Below are 23,758 nucleotides of genomic sequence, written 5' to 3' on the forward strand. Positions count from 1 at the left end.
CCCCACCTCCCTCCTGCGCGCCGACGTATCAACTTCCGATAGACGTAGAACAACAAGGTCGCAAGGTGGAGTCCGCGAACAATGAAAATCTCTTGATATTATAATTTAGACGAATGTAGAACGAACGATCAACGCGATGATCCTCGAGTATAATCGATGACTGGTGATTGTTCGAACACAAAAGCGTTCTTCTGTTAGTGAGATATAGTGTCCGCATGCTGATCGACCGATCTCGAAGCGTATGGCATCGTGTCCTCTTCGCTGTATGCTCTTCTAGGCGAGTCTATGTACAGCTGGCCGACGTCAAAGCCGATCTCGTCCTCGAACTCATCGCCTTGGGGAAAATAGTCGTCGTTGCGCAGCCTGTCGTGCATCCACACGACAGTCTCCCGCCAAAAGCCGACATGACCCCACGGGACCTTGCTGTCGATGATCGAAGGCTCGCGACGTTCGATCCGCGTATTGATCCTCAATTCATCGCAGACCCTGCTCATCGACAAAGGACCCCTGTTGCTTCGGTCCTCGATTACGTGTTGAACGGTCCTCTGCGGGGAGAGAGGATCATCCGACATAGTTTCGATTGATTTTGGTTTTGATTTGAGCTGTGATTTTGTTTGTTTGTTTTTGGTCGCTTTCGAATTTGATACTCGCGGTGAAATCGACTCGGTGATGAGGAAGAGGCAGAAGGGAGGTGGAGCCATAGCGACGAGTCTCGTGGTTTAAGCTACTCTCGTTTTGTTTGGTATTTTTTTTTAAGAGATCGTCTCTCGAATTTCGTTACAGGGGACAAAGCACAAAACGGTTTTTGATAGAACTTACTTCGACCGGGCACGGCTTCCCAGAGGACGCTGGCGTCGGCTGCAGCTGAAATTCAAAGCAGATACACAAAGATTGTCAAGAGCTTATGCTGTTTGATGTACAGGGTGCTGCGTTAGACCCTGCGAAGTCCGAGGATGAATGTGTCCCGGATAAAAATGTACAAAGATAAAAGGTTCGCCACCACCGTTACGTACACGATCACGCAGTTTCATTAACCCCTTGCACTTCTTTGAAGTTGGTAATTTCCTAAAACAAGAAGAATTAACAACGACAAAATAGAATTTTATTTCGTTTCGAAGGAAATTGATAACGTACATATTTATTAGACTCTGTTCAGAAACATCATCGTCGAATATCTACCTCGATGTTATAGTGCAAGAGGTTAAACATAATCAATTAATTAATTAAGTAATTAATATTATACATTTTATTGTTTAGTTTCATAGTACACGCAGCATAACATTCAGAGATCCATTTATTACATTGAATAAAACTCATTGGAATAATTAGGATGAGCAACGAGACAAATCCTGGTAGCGAACGTGCGAAGCTGTCGCGCGAACGAACGAACCACACGATTGAATAAGTCGCACGAGACTCGAATGCAATGACGTTTATAGACGCAAACGTGGTGCAGACACGACGAAACATATTCGGTCGATCTTGTTGATTGTTCAAGACGAATAGGTAAGCTTTTATCTATCGATTATACTCGAGCTAAACCGACGGATCTGTCGAGATTCTATCCTGGGACTTAGTTCGGACATAGAGGATCTGTCTACGATCCTTGGGAAGCCATGGAGAACATCTTGCTTGCTGAAAAAACTGCTGCGCATGTCGATCGTCGAGTCGGTTGAATAGTTTCTTTTCGAATCGTTGCACTTTCCTCCTCCGCCTTTCTCGTCCTTCGGACATCCTGGCGCTCGGAATACGGGTGGACACTCTTTCCCCTTTTCCTTCTTGCTGGCCTCCTTTTTTCCACAGGGTGGGGACTTCTTCTTGTCACAAGGATCAGGTTTCTTCTTACCGCAAGGATCAGGCTTCTTACCGCAAGGATCAGACTTCTTCTTGCCGCAAGGATCAGACTTCTTCTTGCCGCAAGGATCAGACTTCTTCTTGCCACAAGGATCAGACTTCTTCTTCCCGCAAGGATCAGACTTCTTCTTGCCACAAGGATCAGACTTTTTCTTGCCACAAGGTTCAGGTTTCTTCCCACAAGGATCAGACTTCTTCTTCCCGCAGGGGTCCGACTTCTCAGATTTCCCACAAGGATCAGATTTCTTCTTCCCGCAAGGATCCTTCTTCGTGTCCCCACACTTCGGATTCCCACAGACTTTGTCGGATTCCTTCTTCTTGCAGCGCTTTCCATACACCTTATCCTTCCAGAATTTATCAACTGGATCGTCGCTGCCGAAGTCGTCCTGAAACTGCTTACAAGGTTTCCCATACACCTTCTCCTTCCAGAATTTAGCACAAGGATCCTTGCTTCCCTTACAACTAGCCCCATGTCGTTTCTCGTCCCTGTACTTCTTGCAGACATCCTCCACTGTGCCACAATCGCGCTCGATCTTCTTGCAAGGAGATCCATATCTCTCCGGTAGCTTGCAAGTATCACCACTGGCGCAGGAACTATTCTTCTTCTGCTCAGTCTTCTGCTCAGTCTTCTTGGCAGGAATGCCGGATTTGCCAGGGTTCTTCTTCATCGCGAAGTTCTTCAGCTTATCTTTGAAAATAGCCTTGGAGCGATCGCTTTTCGAGAAGAAACGAACACCACCGACACGGTTATAAATCGGCGCAGCTTCTTCGAAAAGCGAGTCCAAGTTGTAGGAAGTTAAACTGCTCAGGGAAGACGATTTCCGTCTGCCGGTCTTCAGGTTCTCCAAAAACTGCCACAGCTTGGACGAAATGCTCATCAACGCTTGCGGAGACTCGCTCAACTCGCTCATCGTCTCGTTGCTCGACGACGACGCTGCCCACTGCTTCGTTTCACCGGGATCCTGCATCGGCGATCCATGGATCGTCTCTTTCGGTTCCTCTACATCCTCAACTATTCCTTCCGCTTCCAAAACCTCCAATTTGCCAACAGGCTCGTCCAGCAAACTTGTCATTGAAGCGGAAATCTCCTGTCTGTCTCCTCCAGCGATCTCCATCGAAAGTGAAGCCGCTCTTTCTCGAACAGAATCAAACTTTCTCATCCTACTCTGCTGTCTGACACTCTGGAAATCATTGAACACGTCGCTCTTCTTGGTCTCGAACAGACTGGAGAAGAACCAGGCAATTGGGGTGCGTCTCTGCTGCACCAATCCATATAACAGCTTAGGCTTTTTATCAGACAGTGCAGCTGGTATCGTCCAATTTCTCGATTTTATGTTGCTGCCTCGTTTGACAGACTTCGATGAACCTTCCAGGAGTACTTTGTGTTCCTTTAGCTTCCTAGGACGAGTCTTCCTTCTTTCTGTTCGATTGTCGATGTCCTTCAAGGAACTCTTCTCTATGATGGATGCAGCGGTTTCGCACAATCTCTTGTTTTCTTTCATCTTCCTTTTGTTCGAAGCTTCCATGGCTTTTGTCGCAGGAATTTCGTCCACGTGTCCCATAGGATCAAGCTGCTGCTCGTCTTCGAAACCCGTTTTTTCAGTCGACATCGTAAATGTAGATAACTGCCGTAGTGCTGGCCGATTTCCGCGTTTCGTGCGATCCCAGCCAAGCCGATCCACGAGATCGGGCAGCTGCTTATAGATCTCGGTGACGATCCGACCACCTTGTCGGGCCTTGTCGGGCCCCATCTCACCGAGGACCCGGGGACCTCGAAGAATCCCGTGGCCGAAGCACGCGTTGTCCCCCTGAGGACAGACGGAGAGACGATTTCAAGGTCAGTGCGATATCTTTCGCCCCCTCAAGTTAAAGGAAACGGTACGCCCCTGGCGGAAACTGTTCGATCGACAAATCCGGCGTGAATCATTCTCTTGGAAATTTACTCGTCGGAAACAGTTCGTGTTTGGACATTTTATCTTACTGTACTATTTATCAGCGAATTATTTACAGAAAATAAAGGAAGTTAGGACGATCGAATTTCGAGTTAAAAATCTTGTACGAAGAAGATATTAAGATAGAGATGCTGTTTTAATACACTTTTCTACGAGGTACCGAATGAGAAAATTGGATACTGATTTTAGGACAGGTTTCAATCGTTCCCAACTGTCGTGGTCGTGTTTTCTGGAAATCTCTATCATCTCTGATCATCTGATAATCTTCAATTAGACCATCTATCTTTTTAAATTAATTAGTAATATTAGGAACTGTCTTAATAATTCTTGACAGTAGCCAATTGTTTTGTACCATTTTCATTGTACAAGGTGTTAAAAAGTGTCTTAGTAAATTATCACGCTTCATTGAATCCTTCTACAACTTTCCTAGCAACGTTACACAGTATATTTCACCTTTTAACAAACGTGTACTACCCTGCCAATATAATTACTGAAATATTTGCCCGCAATACGAATAAAACTGTTTTCCTTATTTAACAAACGCTCGAATGATCATTTGAATAATCGTATCGACCATTTTGATCGAACAATTTCTGCCAGGGGTGCTAGAAGACGATAGGAACTCGAAACGGAAGGCTCAGTCCTCGAAGCGGATCGCTTCGAACGCGGATCGACGCATCGACTAAGACTATCGATCCTTGTTCCATAGCAACGATTGTTTCTTCTTTCGTTGTTCGAGAATCATGCGAAAGTCGATACGTCGATCATGTTTGTCTCTTTTCATCGCCCCCGTCCATCGTCTCTCGTCTTGCGTTCCCTCCGGGGAAAAGGATATTTCGAAAGGACCTGCGCGACCCTCTCGAACGTGATCAGGATGCGTCAGAAGGACGAGTCGAGGCCCGACGATTTTATACGCTGCTCTCTACGACCCTCTAACCAGGGATCGAAACAGAAACTTCCAGATAGACTCTGCTTAAAACGTCCACCGTGGAACGTGAACGCTTTTGGATATAAATAGACTGTGGATTTCACACGTTTATGACAGAAATGAGAAAAATTGAATATACAAAGGATTTCGAAATATTGTGAACATTATTTCTGACACTTTTTCAGGTCGTTGAAACAGAAAGTATCTTAGAATAGACTCGGACAATTTTTATGTTGGTCAGCATCATTATTACGGTTCTCTGTGTTCAATTCTCGAGAGGTAACTCTAGTTTACAGTAAACTTCAAATATTTTCAAATTCAGGTAGGTACGTCTAATCTTCTTGACAAAAGTTCACTTTGTTCATTTTTTGCAGGAAACATTGATGAAGACAAATGTCATTTTTTAAACGATTGCGATTCATTTCGATCATTTTTAACTTTTCATTTCATGGAGTAGTCTTTCTAACAATATTGGTTCGTTTTCTTCATTCTAGACGGTCTTTTTGAAATGATAAGGCGCGAAGTTGCCTATTTCGATCCCTGTTTTAATCGAATTACCAGCGCACAATGCGATCCTCTTCTTGTGTCTGCTCTTCTTCCCTTTAATTTTTCATTGAACAGATTTCGTGTACTTAGAGACCTGAATCTGATATTAGGTTGATGGATGTGCAAAATCAGGAGTCCTCTTCCAGGGCCGATGGAGCGCCGATATTACCTCCGATTCGAACAAAAAAGAAATCGAACAAGAACAAGAAGAAAATAACGTATCAACGACGCCCCACCAGCCTCCGATTCGCATCCCTATCCTCCTCCTCATCCCATCACCGTCGACTCTTCGTGATCTTAGTGAAACGCGATCGAACGATCTACCGATTCAACCCTCGCGACATATTCGAGACGATTTCAAAACGATCGGCGTTCAAACTGCTACTCGATCGATTAGAAATGCAACAACCTACCTGTGTAGCGATTGCTCTCGATTTATTCAGAGGATCCACTGTGCCCTCCGCGACCGGAAGTCGACGCAGAATCTCAACCAGTTCGTCAGTTTCGTTCTATTCGATAAGAAATTTGTAAATTAAATTTGTGGAGGAAGATCTAGGCCGGAAGTAACTGGTGAGAATGCAGGACACGTACCTTGGGCACATTTGATGGGCCATTGGTCATATAAGCGACGGGTTCTCGCATTGTCTGACGTCGGGGAGCTACCCGCGATTTTTCCAACATGGTCAGCATCCACGAATTCTAAAGGAGATAATTGTTTGAATACGAGAAGCAATTTGACCATTTTGATTCACTGGAATCGTACGGTAAATTACAGTAAGACACGGAACCATTTATTTCTCGTTCCAATAATTTTAACCCTTTGCACTCAAAGCTATTTTAACTCGAAAATCAAACGTTTCTTCTGACCTAGAATATTTCCATACTCTATGATTTTTTAATCATAATTAGATACCGATTATAATAATAGATACCGAAATAATGGTCCAGCAACTTTTAGTGACACCTCAGAGGCGCCACTCGAGTGCTAAGGGTTAATAAGACGAAAGAGAGACAGTAAGATTTTTTAATTCCTCAAATATTTTCAGTTTTGTATTTCGTCTGGTCATTTATTGTCATAGTTACGTAAAACCCACTATGTACATATTACGTACAGGAAATATCTTTATACTACCCTAAATTTACCATGAAACACGCGAAATAAATAAAACAACGTCGAGGGTATTGATTCAACGAAAATAAACCAGTTTAAACGGTACTCCGAAGTATAATAGTAGGAACGAAAGGGGGAAAATCAGATTTTGATTGAAATACGAGAGAAATGAAGATCTTACGATAGGTTTTGGCGGCTCGGCGTCGGCAATGGTGTAAAACCTGACCGGAAATCCTTTGTTCAGAGATGCAACGTCGTACAAAGCGAGCACGTTGAGTTTCGAGGGTTGTTTCAACATCTGCGACAGGGTCCGGCCAATTTCGCCAGCGCCTCCCATCAACGTCACCTGCTCACCAAATAGGCGTACCATTTAGTTTGCAGAATGATTATTTAGAATCGGTGGCAAACATTAAGAGATTGTTCACAGCTCGGAGATCTGTTCGAGAACAGAAACGAACACACACCTTAATGTTCTCTTCGGCGGCGTGATAATTCCGCTGGCCAATGGTTTTCACGATGGATTTTGCGGCCCGGGAAAACATTGTTAATGCTGTTGGTGATTTACTGGGAATTTTTGAACGCCTTCATCGGGCGCCCGACATGTCCAAACTGTGAAGTCAAACAGGCATCGTTACCAAGCGAAGTATTATGCAATTGTTTCGTCGAGCAGTGCATCGTGCACTGAAAAAAAGACAAACATCGGAAATCCGAAATGGTAGAAAACTGTACCGTAGTTATTTTTACGTATTTCATCTTGGTAGTGGGTTTGAAAGAATTTTACAAATTTTACTTGAAGACATGTGGAATGTTCTGCGCAACTAGAAAAGTCCAATTGAACGCGAATATCTCGAGAACGAATGTTATTACTGGCGCCTCTAAAGACAGTTTTGTTCTGAGATATTTTATGTAAATAAATTAATAAGGCAGTTATTTAAATAATTTCCTTATATCCTATACGGAGAAAATGAAATATGCCGCTTTTCCCATAGGGAACCGTGTAAATTCCAGAAAGAATCATCTGCTCTCTTCAAACGTCCGTACAGCGCCATTCGAGGTAGTGGCAAAATGCTCAAACTATTAGTCAAATGTCTGTGGAACACGTCGATAAGGTAGAAAATGACACTAAAATTATAACAAAAAAATCTCTTTGGAAAACGATTTTAATTTTTACCACAGACGAGATATAGGTATAGATATAGATATCTCGTCGGTGTTTTTACCTTGTTTTTACCGACATTCGGAAGCTTAGCCGCATTACTGACGAGATACTTGTCGACTGATGGACAAAACAGTCCAATGCCGCATTTTTCAATACAGAAGAAGAGATAAGTATAGGATACAAAATTAAATTTTCGAGGTTTTCGAAAAATTTTCGACCATCTGGCTTGTCATCGAGTCGCACTACTGAATTTTCGAAAATTTTCGAACTTCTGGCTTGACGTTTAGTTATACTACTGAATTTCGTGCCACCTCCTTCATGTTCTCCTAATACAAAAGTCAATTTTCAAGATTTTTCAAAATTTTCGACGAAATTCTTCGTCGCCCGCATTTTCTACAGAGTCGGTGATTCAGAAGAGTCGTCAGAAAAATACATTGCATGCAATGTCTGTACGGATCCTAAGTCTGTGCCACAGACTTCTCATAATCTTAGAAAAATAGAATGAATTAGTGACATTTAAGTGAAATAGTTCAAAATAGTACAAATTAATAGTTACGTATACAAAATAGAACAAAAATTAATCGTAATTTTCAATGCTCTCTATATTTTTATTTCGATTTATATATTTATATATTTATTTACATTGATCGCTAAAAAACAAAAAATTTTAAAGATTTGTTTGAAAACAACAATGATAAAAAGATTGCATAGGGGCAACAGGTGCATTCTAAATGCACATCCCCGTCAGCGCTACAGGTGAACATAATTCGAAACTCCGTTGGCTTATCATGCGTTTATTCGATCGAGCTTCCACTGAATGAGCTGCAGACTATGGCTGACTATGGCTGTCAAACAAAAGTTGCATTGATAGAAATCGAACGTACCCGAGTACTTTAATTAATTGTATATAAGCGAGGTTAGTGTACCGGGTTATTGTTCGTATGCAAACACAGTTCCAGTCTACTTGTTTTCCGGCGTATAAACATGTTACTTATAATACGTCTGGGCGTGGCTACATTCCTTCCAAAAGGATTCTTTTTACACAATTAATACACTGCGTTATGGATTCTATAAAAGTTTCTCATACGTTTTGTAATGTTCTTGCAATCGCACCTTTTAAAGTTATTATCTAAATTATGATGTATGGTGTTTAAAATGTTTACAAAATTTTGAGGTTAAGCGGTGCAGGCAAAAGTGCACCGTTGAAACTATGCCGCTAGAATTCTAAGTACCACACATTCCAATTTCCAGTTTTTCAATTGTTCCATATTTTCAGATGTAGCAATTAGAATTCTACACAATTGCACCGTTCCATTAAAAGTGACCGAACAAGGAACCACTGGAACCGTAAACATGGAGAAAAGAGGAAGCGCAGAGCTCCTGAACGTGGAGCAGAACAATTCTAAAAATGCTAGCTCAGACTCCCTGAACTCAGACAGTAAGAGCAGTTCGCTCAATTCCAAAATGGGTCAAGAATCGGTAACACAAATATTCATATAATCGAATCTGGCCTCTCGCTAACACATCTTTACGTCTATCTAACTCTATGCAAGCATTCAACCTTCTTTAGGAAAGCTGGGAAAAAGCATCTCATTCCAAAAGTTTTTCTTCGAGCTCTACTTCAACAGATAACAATATTGTCTCTGCTTTAGAAGCTAGAAAAGAGAATCAAGTGAAAGTGAGTTGTTCTTAGATGAACAAAATCAATGCAGTTTTTTGATTTTAATGCTTTTTGTGCTTCTAGAATTTCCTTTCTCAGATATTTATCATCTTGATTTTCATTTTTGGTATGCTTTTGTTTCAAGATTCCCTGTCTTCACTTTTACTTTACTAAAAAAATGCACTTATGCAACAGAACACCTAATTAATCATTGTTGCTGTTGACGATTACTTCAAGGTCATAATGGTGTAGTACCATGTAGTAACGTTAATAGTATCATAATCTGGTACTATGTAGTACCATTTGAAAACATTCATGACCTTCAGAAGATCTAGTAGATTAGATGTAAAGTAATCAGGTGTTCTGGTTTATATGCCTCACCCTGTAAAATTGAGTAAGATGATCAACCAGAACTTTAACATGCGATTTTCCCCATTGCAGAATTTGTCTAGCGGAGATGCAGGTCCAACGCTTCTAAACGGAGAAAGGATGCAGGGCATAGCTCACGAGGTGACATATCTGTGCCCATATTCAGGACCAGCCAGAGGAATCCTTAGCGTCACGAATTACAAGCTTCATTTTCGGAGTGTGGATCGTGAGACACCGTATGTCGTCGAAGTACCTTTGGGTGTAGTAAGCAGAATCGAAAAGGTCGGTGGAGCATCTAGCAGAAGAGAGAATTCCTACGGAATCGAAGCGTTCTGCAAGGACATGAGAAACCTGAGATTCGCCCACAAGCAGGAGAACCATTCTCGGAGGGACGTTTTCGAGAAGCTCCAACAGTATTCATTCCCGTTGTCTCATAAGCTACCGTTGTTTGCCTTCGAATACTCTGAGACGTTTCCTGAGAACGGTTGGAACGTGTATGAGCCCATAGCGGAATTGAAGAGGATGGTAAATGCGTTATGCAGCCCCTTTTATTATGCGTTATTTAGCCCCTTGCCCTACAATATCGTGTCAGACTCGTAATGCAGATTCAGAACAGAGTGTAATAAATATGTATGTTATTAATAGACTGCGGATTTTATGCATTTTTGGGAAAAATTTGTAGGTGCCATTTAAAATAGTGAAAAAGTTACAATGAGTGTGATCTAATAATACCAATCTAGTGTTTTCAGCTTGTTAAAATTATTAAAGTGAGAATTAAACGTCTATCTGACTCCAGTCTTTTGCAAATGATGCAGACAATTTTTATTTTGCATAAAAATCCGCAGTCAAGTTATTAATTTCCTTTAAACCGAGATGAAATTCTATTTTGGTCTTGTTAACGTATAGTTATTGGAGAACATGTAAGCTTACAATAGATATAAATTCTCTCCTATTTTAGGAAATTACGAACTACAATAAAAGTTCTAATCACTGAAACTGTCAAATAAATCGTAAGGCGAGGGGTTATCTATTAATCTATTTAATCATCGATGCTCGGGAAGAAACACTGTAGGGTAGAGGAATATTAAAAACTAATTGGAGATTATTTCCAGGGCGTAAACAATGATACGTGGAAAATATCAAAGATCAATGACACGTATTCTATATGCGACAGCTACCCTGCCGTATGGGCAGTACCTACTACAGCGACCGACGAAGATCTACAAGCGTCTGCGGCGTTTAGGAGCAAAGGAAGACTTCCGGTGCTCTCGTGGATCCACCCGGAGAGTCAAGCGACCATAACTCGTTGCGCCCAGCCTTTGGTGGGCGTTGGTGGGAAAAGAAGTCGCGAGGACGAGCGATACGTTCAGTTAATCATGGACGCGAACGCGCAGAGTCACAAGTTATTTATTATGGACGCTCGACCAATGCCGAACGCGGTAGCGAATAAGGCGAAGGGTGGAGGCTACGAGAACGAAGACGCTTATCAGAACGCAGAGCTAGTGTTTTTAGAAATTCCTAACATTCATGTGATGAGGGAAAGCCTCAGAAAAGTGAAAGGTATTCGGCTCGTTGCGTGCCGGTTCTTTTATCGGTTCGTGTTCTAAATTATCGCCTGGCACGGATGGCGCGAATTGCTAGTGCAATTAAGGTGGTAGACTTGTTCTTCCAGGATTGCAAGAGTGCGGGATGCGCTTTCTCATTTTTCAATAATGCAAAGATGGAGTTCTCCAGTAGTCAAAAGCGCTGGATAAAAGATCGCCCTCAAAAGATCTTTTTTTTTTACGTTTACGAGGCGTAATTTGCATTATTCGGCAGCATAATTTGCATTATTCGGTAGCATACAGCTGCGCATGTAGCTATTTTCATAAAGCTGCGACAGCTACATACTGCCGGATAATGCAAATTACGCCTCGTAAACGTAATAATAGGACTTTTGACCGATCTAGGCGAGCGCGGCTTAGATTGATCTTTTATCTAGCGCTTTTGACTACTAAAAAAACCCCATCTTTGCGTTACCGTGAAATGAGAAGGCACATGCCGAACCCTTGCAATTCTGGAAACAAGTCTCCCTTAACCATTTATAACTCGGCTGAACTCGTGCTACGACAACTACCATTGATATTCGTTACCTTTCAGAATTATGCTTTCCAAAGATCGATGAAGCGAGGTGGTTTTCAGGGATCGAATCCACCGTCTGGCTAAAACATATCAAACACGTGCTCGCTGGAGCGCTTAAGATAGTGGACAAAGTTGACAATCACAAGACCTCGGTGCTAGTGCACTGCTCCGACGGTTGGGACAGAACCGCACAGGTAATTACGACAAACGTTTGTGTACCTGATAGCGATATACGTGCCCTTTAATGTTTGTAAATGTTTGCAGCTCACAGCTCTTGCCATGTTAATGTTAGATCCGTATTACAGAACTATCAAAGGTTTTGAGGTTCTCATAGAAAAGGAGTGGCTTAGTTTCGGCCACAAATTCCAACAGGTGCGACATCGAGTCGTCGATTACTTAATTTATCTATGCTTTATTTCGCGTGGATTGTTCTAATCGCGACGAACTTGTCTTTAGAGGATCGGTCATGGTGATGAGCACCACAGCGACGCTGACAGGTCTCCGGTGTTCCTGCAGTTTATGGACTGCGTGTGGCAAATCAGCCGACAGTTTCCGAACGCATTCGAGTTCAACGAACACTTTCTTATCACTATACTTGACCATCTGTACTCTTGCAGATTCGGCACGTTTTTGTACAGCAGGCAGGTGTTGCGCTTTTTATGAAGAAACACTACTGTCCAACTGAATGATTCTTCCGTTGATTTAATTTTTTTTGGCCCACGCAAATACAACGATATTTTTCTTTTATAACATCATGGGCGTTAGAAGGTGTTTAGATGATGTTTAAGGAGGTAGCCTCGTTTCTAGGATTGCAAAGGTGTGGGATGCGCCTTCTCATTTCTCGATAATGCAAAGATGGGGTTTTTTAGTAGTCAAAAGCGCTAAATGAAAGATCGATCTAGACCGCAATCGCCTTCAAAAGTCTTGAATAGGAAATAGGAAAAATAAAAATAGGACTTTTGAGGGCGATTGCGGTCTAGATTGATCTTTTATCTAGCGTTTTTGACTACTGAAAACCCCATCTTTGCATTATCGAGAAATGAAACAGCATTCCGCACTTATGCAATCCTGGAAACGTGAGTTCTCCCCTTAAAGAACGGAAAGAACTTCTTTCCGCGGAAACGATCAAGGGAAGTTAGAAAAAGAATTAGTTGGATAGTGTGTGGACTAAGATTATAGGATCCGCGAATTTTCGGAGGATATGCTGATGTTGGTATAATGTCTACAGCGAACGCGAGAGGGTACAGGCGCAGGTTAAGCAGAAAACGGTGTCCCTCTGGTCGTACACGAACAGTCAATTATCTCTGTACCAGAACCCTCTGTATTGGTCAACACCAACCTACCAATCGGTCTTGCTGCCGATAGCTAGCATGAGGTATATAAAACCATGGAAGAGCGTGTACTGCAGGTGGAATCTTAGTATGCGACAGCAGGTTCGTAAAACTTAAAAGAGGCTCCATTTTATTCTATTTACAATCGTATCTTTTTGTCAAATTCTTTTATACTATCTTCTAAAGTCTTTTCTTTCCTAATTTGTTTTTTCATCATGTTTTTTCCTCACTGTTCCAAAGGATCCCGTTTACCAACGAACGAGGGAACTTCTAGTCTTAAATGAGCAACTGGAAAAACAGCTCGAAGAGGATCGACGCGAGCAAGCCTCCCGAGCGAACCGATCGCTGACTTCATCGGCACCGGTCAGGATACATTCCCCGGTTCACTCATAGTTGCGGATCGTGACACGTAATTCGCCCGTCCTTCTTCTAACGATCTGTAGTTCATTGTAATACGTGCCTCTCCACGCTTCCTTCTCCTCCTTCTCATCTCTCCTCTTCTCGTCGGAGCCAACGGCGGGCATCGTTCGACTAAAAGAACTTCGCAATCGCTATGTACAAAACGCTCGTTGATAAATGAAAAGGAAAGAGAACGCAGAACGTTTACGAATGTTGCGCAATCCACTCTCTACGGGCCTGTCCTCCTTCCCAATCGTCGTAGAATGTAGGAAACACGCGCCGACTCCTGCAAAAAAGAGACCATCCGGTCAACCTGTCGCCTTCGCTACTCGGAACGAGATACTGTTATGTCTGCAAACTTGGGGAATTCTTTGATCCCACACCAGCGCATATTAATGTAGTGACGGAACTTTTAACATTTTTAATTATTTCCTTTATATTTTTGTCCCATTTTTGCTGAATTGAAACGACACCAAATCATAGTTTGGATCTTGGTCTTGATTTTGGATTCAAATGTTTCTCTAAATTAGTAGAAGTAACAAGAGGCAATAAGTTATAGGTAGACAGCGGATCTTCGTGCAAAATAAAAATTTTCCACCTAAATTGCAACAAACTGGAGTGAAATAGAAATTTATTTTATTGTCAATATGTTTAATAGGTTGAATATAATATAATAGCATTTTTAAATTCTTCACGAATCATGCCATGTTTCTGTCTCATTTTAATCAGATCGAAGAATGTTTAAAAGTTCCGTGAGAAAATAATTATAAAAAAAAAGGTTTCGAACGATTCGCGAACGAATTCGAATCTCAACACTAGAACTCCCGAGCTCTAAACGAGACTGATGTATATTCCTTTATAATAATAACAGTACTGAATTTATCCCACTTGAATAAAGAAGTATACTAAAATATTTCTATAACTTCATGAATTGTAAAGCTGAAGATCTGAATTCGTCAGTTTAACGAGTTCGGTAATTCTAGTGTGAAGAAAACGACATATTTCATCCATGATAGCGAAAGAATTGGAATAGCCCATTAATTTAGGATAATTGTATCTGTATGTACTCATTTCATCCTCCTGTGCGGATTCGACACAATCCTGAGCACGTTTATGGCAGGCGCCTCCGCGACCAATGAGAGTATCACGCTGCAGATGTAAGTGATCACAATCACTCCCAAGCCCATGCTAGCCTAAGAAAGTGGAATGAATTATAATTTTCGATTCGTTCAATTAGTCAATTCCTCGGTTATGTTACTACTGACCGTTAACAGCACGTCAAAGTAGTGCGGATGATAATCGTACAAGTTCACCGAGGTTATGATCAATGGATTTAAGAGGTAAGCGCCGAATGTTAGTCTGCTAATTGGTATCCATAGTTTGAACGACAGGATCTTGTTCACGATACCTACGATCATGAAAGAAGAAGAATTTGAAGATCGAAGAATGTTATGCTGTTAGCACTAGGTTTACGGGACGCGATCTAATATTTTTCATTTATAATTACACGCATGAAGAATTATTCTACGAATTTATATCTTCGGTTATGTATTATGTCTTTAAAAAATGGCTAAAATTTTGGTTAGACACATTCTCGTTATTTTTATCAAATGTACGGTTTCGTAAACCTAGTGTTAAGAGAAGGAAAGCTTAATTACCTCCGTTGTTCGTTATACACGCGACTATTAGCCACGATATGCCAACGCCCCAAAATGTTCTGCTCATGGCGGTGTAGATGATACTCATGTGCATTGACATATTTCTTTCCACACCGCCGAAGAGAATTGAGCAGTTGCACAGCACGCCAATGGTCCAGCCGAGTATTTTGCCTTTCTGGAATATTTAATTAATCTTAGTCTCTGACGAATACTTTGACTCTTAAGTTGACACTCGGGACCATCGTGCCCTTGTTCAAATTTATACTGATAATTATTTAACATACAATAATCTCGATAAATTTTTATCTTAATACTTTTTTTATACTGAAATGTAGAACTGATTTCCATTCACCAGTTCGGTAAAAGTCGCAATTGGAAAATTGTGTACAAATTTTCTGAAATACACATATAATATATAATTATTAAGCTGCAGAAAAAAAATGTTTTTACCGTTGTAAGATTCAATTTGTAATTCATCTTGTCGATAATGGTCGCGGTGACCATTCCAACAAGGAATGGTCCAATCCTGAGCCATGGTCGCATGTACAACGCCGTCAACGTTCTGTGTGTATCGTCCACCCTAAAAAGAAACAGAAAGACAATTGTAGAATTTGTTACTAAGTAAACGCTGCTGGACGAGGAGAGAGTACTTCAGAGATACTTACGTGGGCACATAATCGAGCGCGTACGCCAAGTATCCATTCGATAGCATACACGAGACCAACGTTACAGCGCCCAAACTCAAGCCGATGTAAGACCGCCTGGAACAGTTCACCAAACGAGGATTTAGCTTTCCGGTTTAAAATCGTTCAAACATCGTCCACCCTAGACCATACTTTCCCAATGTTTTTGAATGCTAGATTTACATGCATATTTCTAATATTTCTTCCGGTGTATATTATTTAAAAAATTGATAAAAATTTGGATAGACACATTCTCATTATTTTGATCCGTAAACCTATATACATAGTGTTAAATCATAGTCTCCAATTTTAAATCTTTTGTCTGCGACGCTTTGAGTAAACTATTTCTGTTATCTATTCCATGTGCAATATTTTGATTTTGGGAAACTATGGACCAGACAAAGAAGAGGATTGCTTACCAGGAGTACAGCATCAGCAGGATGGTACCGTAGAAGAAGTACTGCATGTCGTTGCCGATGTACCAACTCCAGCTGAGGCACTGAAACAATGACACACCGTGCAAATTATCCCGTTCACTTTTCGTTGCAAGCATTAACGAAAACGTTGTGAAAAGCAACATTTACTATTTTCCTCGTAATTTAAACTAAATGGAATTTTTATAAAATTTTCATTATAGTCTCAAGATCCGTTCAGAATAAAGTTATTTTGATAACCTTGACGTTCACGGTCGCCCAAGGTCGTTCGAGGTCAATTGCAATGAAAAATAAATTATTCCTAAATAAGTAATGTGTTCAGTACCAGTTCTTCCCACGAGTAGAAGTTGTTGATGTAGAGCAGGTTCCTCCACCAGTATTTCGAACAATAGTAACTCGGGGACTCGAATATCTGATACGTCGAAGTCTTTTCATAATAAGTATAGTTCAGTATTGCGATCAATATCACGATCAGATACGCTGGCGTGAGCCTAAAAAGGCAACGGTTTAGAAAGACAATTCAGATTGGATAATATCAGGGATATTGGTCGCATGATGCATTTACCTAATGAATCGTTTGATGGTCTGTAGAATCAGCTGCAGCATGCTTATACCGAGTGTCAACGTCGGTTTTTCTTTGCGCATCACCTTCAGATAGATGGAACCCATCAGGAACCCGCTTATGCAAAGGAACGTGTCCACAGAATAGGTCGCGTTGCTGATTGCTTGTTCAAGGAATCCATCCGTGAAGATCGCGCCCAACGCTGCATTAGCTGAAATCGAAAAGATCGGCGATTATTCCTTCTAAACGACGATTAGGTCGGCGAAAAAGAGGGCACGTGTTACCCTTAACACGGGATAAGTACTAGACTGCAAATTATTAAATTAAAAAAATTTTTAATTTCATATTAAAAATTTAAAATTCCACAAATTTAAGAATTTAACTTCAAATGTTTTCACTGTTTTGAGTTTAATCAATCTATATAATCACTATATATGTACTAAGCTTAGGAATATAGAAAAAAAAGTGTAAAATTTCAACTCGTAGAACTTCACTAAACAAATGTTAAACATTTTCTAAGTGCACTGTGAGGAATAGAAATTAATTATTGAGCAGTATCGAAAAGCAGCTCAAGGATTTTGTCCGATTAGGGAATTATTGTAAAACAGTTTATTAATTGTTAGGGACTCCCTTACCCATGTAATTGTTGGAATAGTAAGCGGTGTGCACGAAAATGACCCAGATCATGCTTATGGACTTGATGCCGTGTAATGCTGGCAGCGAGTCCGCTCCAATTTCGAACGTGAAAATTTGTTTTGCGTTCGTGTACGCAGAAAAGCACATGAGAATCTTCGCTGTCATACTCTCTGGCTTATGCTCGTCCAAGCAGACACTTTCCGGTTCCGGTTCGCGCTTCGCTTCCACGTCGTTCTTCAATTCTGTGTGCATTCAATCATTGTTATCCGATAATGTTCAAAACAAGATGAAAATCTTACTGACTTCTGTAACATTATATAATTAAATGCTTCGATCAAAAAATTGTATGTATGACTTTGAATTTTAAACAGACTGCGGATTGCTAAGTTCAATAAAAATGTTCTTCACATTGATGCATTACATTTACAATTGCGTAAGCGACAGAAATGATAAATAAAAATGAAGTACTGTTTAAAATAATTTTTGTGTCTCTTATGTCTTTCTAATGTCACAGATGCACAAAATCCGCAATCTACAAGTTAAATTCCGCGTTCTTTTCGATGTTTGTAAATTTTGACAAAAGATCAAGGGAATCGGAGTGAATGATGACCATTAATTTTGATCTTTCGACCACCCGCGATCCACAATCGCCGTGTTCGTGCTCACCGGCAGTGTTATTATTCTCGAACGTGAGGAAGTCCCTCTTCTTAATCAGTCGTTTTTGGTAAAACATGACGTCGTACACGGTGGCGACGATCACCACGCCAAGGGACAGCAACAACCAAAGCCTGCGAGTAAACGAATCACGAAATGTCAATATTTTCGGAGTACCTCGATTATTACGCAAGAGACGATAATTTCCGACGGGCGCGTGAATAAGGTCGTAGATAGTTATCACACTGTCAGATGTATCCATAAAAATTCGGTTTACTCAACGACGCCAAACGTGACATTATGGATTCAATATACAAATCAGTAAATCGTAGGTTTTTATGTACAATAAAAATGATGTGTATCAATTTCAAGAAAAAGAAGCTACATACCAATTGATTTCTTCTCTTAATAATTTTAGCAGGTTCTAAATAATATACCAATAAGATTAAATTCATTTGATGCTTTTTTCAATCAAATCCGCCATCTATAGATCAGAGGAACAAATTACGAAGTTTTCCGAAATGGTTGATCGATTTGTTGTCGGTGATCTTGAGAAGAGGATCGATTATGTTTGGCTACCTACATCGCTAGGATCTTCTGGCCGCTCAGCAGCCACTGGTGATCATCTGTCACATCGGAGACCTTGAGCAACTTAAAGTCTGCGGAGTATAGTTGCCCAATTAGGAGAGTCCTATCACGGAAGATCCTCTCTATGATTACTGCTAACTCGTCCACTGTGCAGGATGATGGCAGACACATTCCCATCACCATGTTTTCCTAAAATACAACGATACCAGGTTTTTCCAGGATTCTGAGTGATACAGATCACTCCCTAAGTTTCTAGGCGACGACGATGTTTCATCGTCGAGACAGCTGGGTGTTGGAGATACTGTTTAATAATTTCAAATCTGATGCTTTTGTTCTGGAATATTCGTTTATTTATTTTGTCCTAAAAAGTCAGACTCCTTTAATTTTATACACGGTTCTATGTCGCGGAAACAGCAAGTCATGAAGAATTGAAATCTGAGGTCTTTGGAAAGATTTCGGAGATTCTTTTGGATTTAGCACAGTGTCTCAGAGGACTATTAATAGATTTCCGGTGCGTAAAGAATTTCTCGGAACCAAAGAAAACTGAGGTGGAATATTCATGAGATAATATTCATATCGTTTTTGGATAAACGTTCGACGTTACAGCAGTTCTTTTCATTATTACAAGGAATCGCGACATCTTAGAGAGAGAGTTAATACTTTTTGACATATCTCTATTTGGCAAACTGTGGAGCAGTCGAAAAGATAGAAATGTAATAAAGTTTCCAGTCGGTGAAGCAAACTTATGCAAATCGAGACATTTCTGGTGAAGCACCGAGAATACGAACTGAAGCGTTTCATTGTTTATATCAACGGTTTCATTAGATTCTTTGCACCGTGCAAAACTGTTTTTTTACAGATCTTTCTAAACTTTCGACAAGCAAAATATACAAACTTAGTGGAAATTTATTTTTTCCTGTTCAGATACGGGCGTTATACTTCTCCGACTTCGTTTTCATTCAACTTTTATTGAATTTCAATTTCCATTGATTATTATCCTTCTAAGTTGCTCGATATATTTTCGAAAAAGTTCTTTTTAAACGATGCATGGACCCTTTGTGATTGATTGGTAAGTGCAAATATTACTGTGTTTTCGCATGAATTAATTATTTTGTTTTAACATTTATTCTCGCAAGTGAAACTATTCGAAACGAAATCCAATATTTTCATAAACCATATTATCGCAACGAAAGCCAACAGTAATAGTAATTAATCATACCTGGCCCTGAAGTCCCAAATGGTACTGCTGCGTGCTATTATGCACGAACCTCGCGACATAGTATTGCACAGGATACGGCGGGAACTCGGTCTTTGGATCACGATACTGCGACGCGTTCCTCAGGAGCCTCGATGACACGGGGATGTTCCTCTTATAATGTATGTAAATGCAACCCATCCGACTACCCGGCCAGAAATTATTCCCGATAGTAAATCCGGAGCCGGGACGTCCACTAACATCCAGAACTTCATAAACAAACAATTCATAGTGAGTCGACGTGCACAATCACAAGGTGAATAACCTAGCCTGACGATGTCTCTAATATTTGTCCCGCGGTTTCATTATTTCTCAGCTAAATAAAAAATTGTACCTTGCACACTCGAATACATTAAAGTTATTTCTTGAATTAACTTATTTTTTGACATGATGCTGTTATGTTGTCCTAATTATTCCATTCATCCGAATCAAATTTGACAAAGAATGTTTCCGACTCTTCTGCTAATTGTTTCATTACTTGTCCGGCAAATGAAACGCTATCATTTTGAATCATCATTGAAATTCGTCTTGGAGAATGTCATTAATTTTCTAGCTTTAACCAGAACGATTTTCACCCTAATCATTTCATTCCTCAGCTAATAAACAGCTACCTTACTTTCGCTACCCAGCAAGTCGCTGTAATTTCCATCACATTCTACATGCGTCTTCTCACCGCGACCGAACAAACCCTACCCCGCTGGCGAGATCTCGAGGGGGTGGCAACCCTAATCATCGGCGACCGCGAAACAAACACAATCGAGCTCAGGAAATCGAGTCGGCATTGATCCAGCTCGTAGCCTAGCGTTTCCGAGCCTCCTACGAAACTAGTTTCTTGTGTAACGTGAAGAAAGTCGCGAGACGATCGATGTCGGGGTTGCCGCGGCGTGGCCTCGCGAAAAATCCGACGATCGAGAGGATCGTCGCGTAATCACGACACACAGTCCCGCGTGGTGAGCGTTGCACAAGCGTCGAACGCGTTATCGGCCCGAATTATCCAACGGCGTAACCGTCCCTATGTATACACGCGAACGGAAACGAACCTGTTACGAAACAGGACGCGCATTCCGTCTCGTTTCGTTTGGCTACGGAGTTTCCTCGCGGTTCTCTACTTCCATCCCTCCACTCACCGTCCGTTACCGTCGAAATACCGCGTTAATCGAAGCTCTCCAGTCAGGTACAACACCTGAACTCCAGATACCTGGTTAATTAAGCTGTTTTATTATATGCCCCAATCAATCCGATTCAAACAACCCCGAAAATGATTCATCCCCTACAGAAACGAAAGCGAAAGAAAAGCGTGTAAATTCTTCTATTGACATCGCACGACCGTTAGACTCCACCAAAAAAAGGATTAATCGAAATCCAAACTATTCGATGGAAAATTCTTCTACTAACGTCTCATGCCCCACAGGACTTTGTGGTCCACGGCATCCCGCAGCGATTGCAACTCCTCTCTACACTGCGTGTTGTTCAACAGTTCCAGGTTGCTGAGGACCGTATACAGGGGCATGGTCTCTCTCATTGTCTCTCGATTAGGCTCGACAGCCATGCTCGAGAAACAACCCTGCGCCCATAACGCTGCTAACAGCAACACCTTCGCGTAGGAAATCATATCGTCTCTGTCGACGGATCACTGATAGATGCGTTGCTCACTGTTAACAACAACTTTACAGCATGTCCCGGTTTAAACGTGGATCGTTGCCGCGTGTAACCTGCCGCCCGGTTTTTAGAATTTGTCCGAAGCTGACAGTTTCGCGTACCGAGTGGCACTGCCGGTTCGTTGCCGGCGATCGGTGTTGTAAACCGAACCGAAAACCAACGCCGTACCGCGCGATGATCTCTCCTGTGGATCCTAGGATCTCGACGATCACCTTACCGCGATCCCGAACAGACAGACCGTATCGGCAGAGGGAGTCACAATTTATTTGCATGAGCACGCGCCGACCAAGGAGATACGACGACCGGGAAAGAACTGCCGTGTAGAGGAGAAGTACATAATCACAGAATCCGAATGGAAAGCAAGCCGTCCTCATGGCCTGCGTCGTCATCGGCATCGTTGTACCTTTGAAGTTGAGCCGTGGAACCGTGCCCCACCATACAGGCGTCGAGACGGTCGTCGACGACGATCGTTGATACGATTTCACGGTCATCTACCGAACTGTTAAGGATTTTGCATTACCATACTCACCCTTTCCTGCACCATGCTAGTCACTTCGATCAGCTAACTTACGCTTTCGAAGACAAATCGTAGAATTTGGCGGATGTTATTAATGTATACTAATACTATTTGGATCCTATGTCTTGCTATTGATGAGGACAATTTCACTACATCCGCTACTATACCCAAAAATTGTCATAATTAGTCTGTAGATTTTATGCATTATGAATATTCTTAAACTGTTTTAGATTTATCAGAATTATTAATGCGCAGTCTAGTCATTATGATTACACGAATTCGTGTTTTAGGTTGTCCTGCTTGGCCGCCATTTTCCGCAGTGCGCGTCGGTGGTTCCGGATCGGGGTTCAGTAGATCAGGATCGATAGGACCAATGTGCAGATTGAATAATATATGTGTTCAAGATTGGCGCCGGTGTGATAATATGGCGCTCGGGCGCGCCAATCTTGAACAATATGTATAACGATATCTTTAAAACCAATTATTTAATTATTTATCTGTATAATGAAATTCTAAAACTAGAATAAATCGTTAAGCTTTTTTGGTGTATGTATAGCTTTCGTAAGAATCTAGTAATAGTCAAGAACTACGTTATATCCAGATAAACTATCGGATAGTCATATCGGAAGAAGATACTAGATTAGGCTACCGCATTGACTCGTCGGATAGCGGTCGAGACTGTTGTATAATACTTATTAATTATGATTTTTTTCTCGGAGTATTTGAAATTCTAATCTTCTAATTCAATTATTGTTATTTGATAATGCGTTACTATACCGAAAACGGAAGTAACGAGTCTTACGCCGTGCGAATTATGTTGTTGTTGTAAACATCCCACATTTGCAACAATTACATAACTAACCCTTTGTATTAGAAGCTCATTCAATATTTAATTGTTTATTAATTTACTATATACAAACAATTCTAATAGCGCTAACAATATTTTGAATAATGGTACATACAGCAAATTTTAGTAGTGCCGTACAGTCGCCACACGAGTGGTAAGAACTATGTAATGCTTGGATAAAGCGTTGTATACTTATTGTTAGATCAGCTCATCTTGTCAACTACTGCACTTATGCTACTTTAATGCGAGATTAACCCTATGCGAAACCATTCGGAACATTCTAACTCGTTCTATTTTTATACAAATAATTTAACTAGTGCAATATTTTTCTATCTTTTCCATGTAAATGTCGCGTGGTTTCTGAGTGGCAACAATTACGAACATTCCAGCACTTCTCCTCCTAAAACCATGGCTTTTGAGTTATGTCACTCTGGCAGCAAACGAACGGTATGTACACGCGTCCGTCAACGAGAGGCAGAAGTCAAGTGTCACTGTTAGTTCTCCGTTTCGTCTCGTGGCAGATGAGAAAACGAAAGTTTTGCAAGCGCAAGGTCGCAGTATTATAAATCGCTGTTGCCCTCGAGCACAGGATGGTGCAATAAATAGACAATCAAACTGATAGCAGTAGAAACGGACGATGAGCGATGGGAGGTGGCGATTGACAGTGAGGGAGGACTGTGACGATGAAAAAATGTACTTGACATCTCCGAGACAATGCTATTTGTTAAGCAAATAGACAAGACCCGTGACTAATTCGACGAATCGTGTCTCGAGAAATGCAAATTTACGAAACCGCTATCCTCACGATTGGCCTGTTACCTTTACTGTCGATTTC

General features: G+C 41.1%; 3 protein-coding genes across 6 annotated transcripts in view; 1 reads left to right on the top strand and 2 right to left on the bottom strand.

Moving 5' to 3' along the window:
* Nucleotides 1-1,259: 1,259 nt before the first annotated feature.
* Nucleotides 1,260-6,999, bottom strand: LOC143212274 (uncharacterized). The gene is made up of 5 exons (XM_076430891.1): nt 6,856-6,999; nt 6,573-6,737; nt 5,872-5,979; nt 5,694-5,789; nt 1,260-3,662 (listed from the first exon to the last, which is right to left on the bottom strand). Exons 1-5 carry the CDS (start codon nt 6,931-6,933, stop codon nt 1,515-1,517), a joined length of 2,595 nt encoding a protein of 864 aa, XP_076287006.1. The 5' UTR covers nt 6,934-6,999; the 3' UTR covers nt 1,260-1,514.
* A 1,309-nt stretch (nt 7,000-8,308) lies between these two features.
* Mtm (phosphatidylinositol-3-phosphate phosphatase) lies at nt 8,309-14,341 on the top strand. Of its 2 annotated transcripts, XM_076445731.1 has the most exons (10): nt 8,309-8,466; nt 8,827-9,029; nt 9,121-9,228; nt 9,652-10,104; nt 10,692-11,139; nt 11,719-11,894; nt 11,965-12,072; nt 12,157-12,341; nt 12,929-13,133; nt 13,272-14,341. In XM_076445731.1, exons 2-10 carry the CDS (start codon nt 8,904-8,906, stop codon nt 13,422-13,424), a joined length of 1,962 nt encoding a protein of 653 aa, XP_076301846.1. In that variant the 5' UTR covers nt 8,309-8,466; nt 8,827-8,903; the 3' UTR covers nt 13,425-14,341. The 2 variants fall into 2 exon arrangements, with proteins under 2 accessions (XP_076301846.1, XP_076301870.1); XM_076445755.1 differs by lacking the exon at nt 9,121-9,228.
* Nucleotides 13,573-23,758, bottom strand: part of LOC143219589 (nose resistant to fluoxetine protein 6-like) — a 28,365-nt gene continuing 18,179 nt past the window's right edge. Inside the window, exons 1-14 of one of the 3 annotated variants that reach the window (XM_076445537.1) lie at nt 21,296-21,938; nt 19,865-20,109; nt 18,641-18,834; nt 18,070-18,191; nt 17,403-17,645; nt 16,771-16,978; nt 16,531-16,696; nt 16,191-16,270; nt 15,754-15,849; nt 15,539-15,668; nt 15,089-15,263; nt 14,696-14,838; nt 14,498-14,623; nt 13,573-13,716 (exon numbers count right to left, since the gene is read on the bottom strand). In XM_076445537.1, the coding sequence (XP_076301652.1) occupies nt 14,498-14,623; nt 14,696-14,838; nt 15,089-15,263; nt 15,539-15,668; nt 15,754-15,849; nt 16,191-16,270; nt 16,531-16,696; nt 16,771-16,978; nt 17,403-17,645; nt 18,070-18,191; nt 18,641-18,834; nt 19,865-20,109; nt 21,296-21,512 (2,145 nt within the window). In that variant the 5' untranslated portion in view covers nt 21,513-21,938 and the 3' untranslated portion in view covers nt 13,573-13,716. Of the gene's footprint in view, nt 13,717-13,835; nt 14,624-14,695; nt 14,839-15,088; nt 15,264-15,538; nt 15,669-15,753; nt 15,850-16,190; nt 16,271-16,530; nt 16,697-16,770; nt 16,979-17,402; nt 17,646-18,069; nt 18,192-18,640; nt 18,835-19,864; nt 20,110-21,295; nt 21,942-23,758 lie in introns of those variants that run through there. The other 2 variants (XM_076445610.1, XM_076445564.1) reach the window with 2 other exon arrangements.

The sequence above is a fragment of the Lasioglossum baleicum genome, chromosome 1 (assembly GCF_051020765.1).
Source record: "Lasioglossum baleicum chromosome 1, iyLasBale1, whole genome shotgun sequence".
Classification (NCBI taxonomy): Eukaryota; Metazoa; Arthropoda; class Insecta; order Hymenoptera; family Halictidae; genus Lasioglossum; species Lasioglossum baleicum.

Bases quoted from the DNA above. Each gene is read 5' to 3' on its own strand.
- LOC143212274 (XM_076430891.1), bottom strand. From the start codon at position 6,933: ATGTTTTCCCGGGCCGCAAAATCCATCGTGAAAACCATTGGCCAGCGG. The intron at 6,738-6,855 runs GTGTGTGTTCGT...TTTGGTGAGCAG, and splicing joins CCGCCGAAGAGAACATTAAG to GTGACGTTGATGGGAGGCGC. The intron at 5,980-6,572 runs GTAAGATCTTCA...TATCTCCTTTAG, and splicing joins CCGAGCCGCCAAAACCTATC to AATTCGTGGATGCTGACCAT.
- Mtm (XM_076445731.1), top strand. From the start codon at position 8,904: ATGGAGAAAAGAGGAAGCGCAGAGCTCCTGAACGTGGAGCAGAACAAT. The intron at 9,229-9,651 runs GTGAGTTGTTCT...TCCCCATTGCAG, and splicing joins GAAAAGAGAATCAAGTGAAA to AATTTGTCTAGCGGAGATGC. The intron at 12,342-12,928 runs GCAGGTGTTGCG...TAATGTCTACAG, and splicing joins GGCACGTTTTTGTACAGCAG to CGAACGCGAGAGGGTACAGG.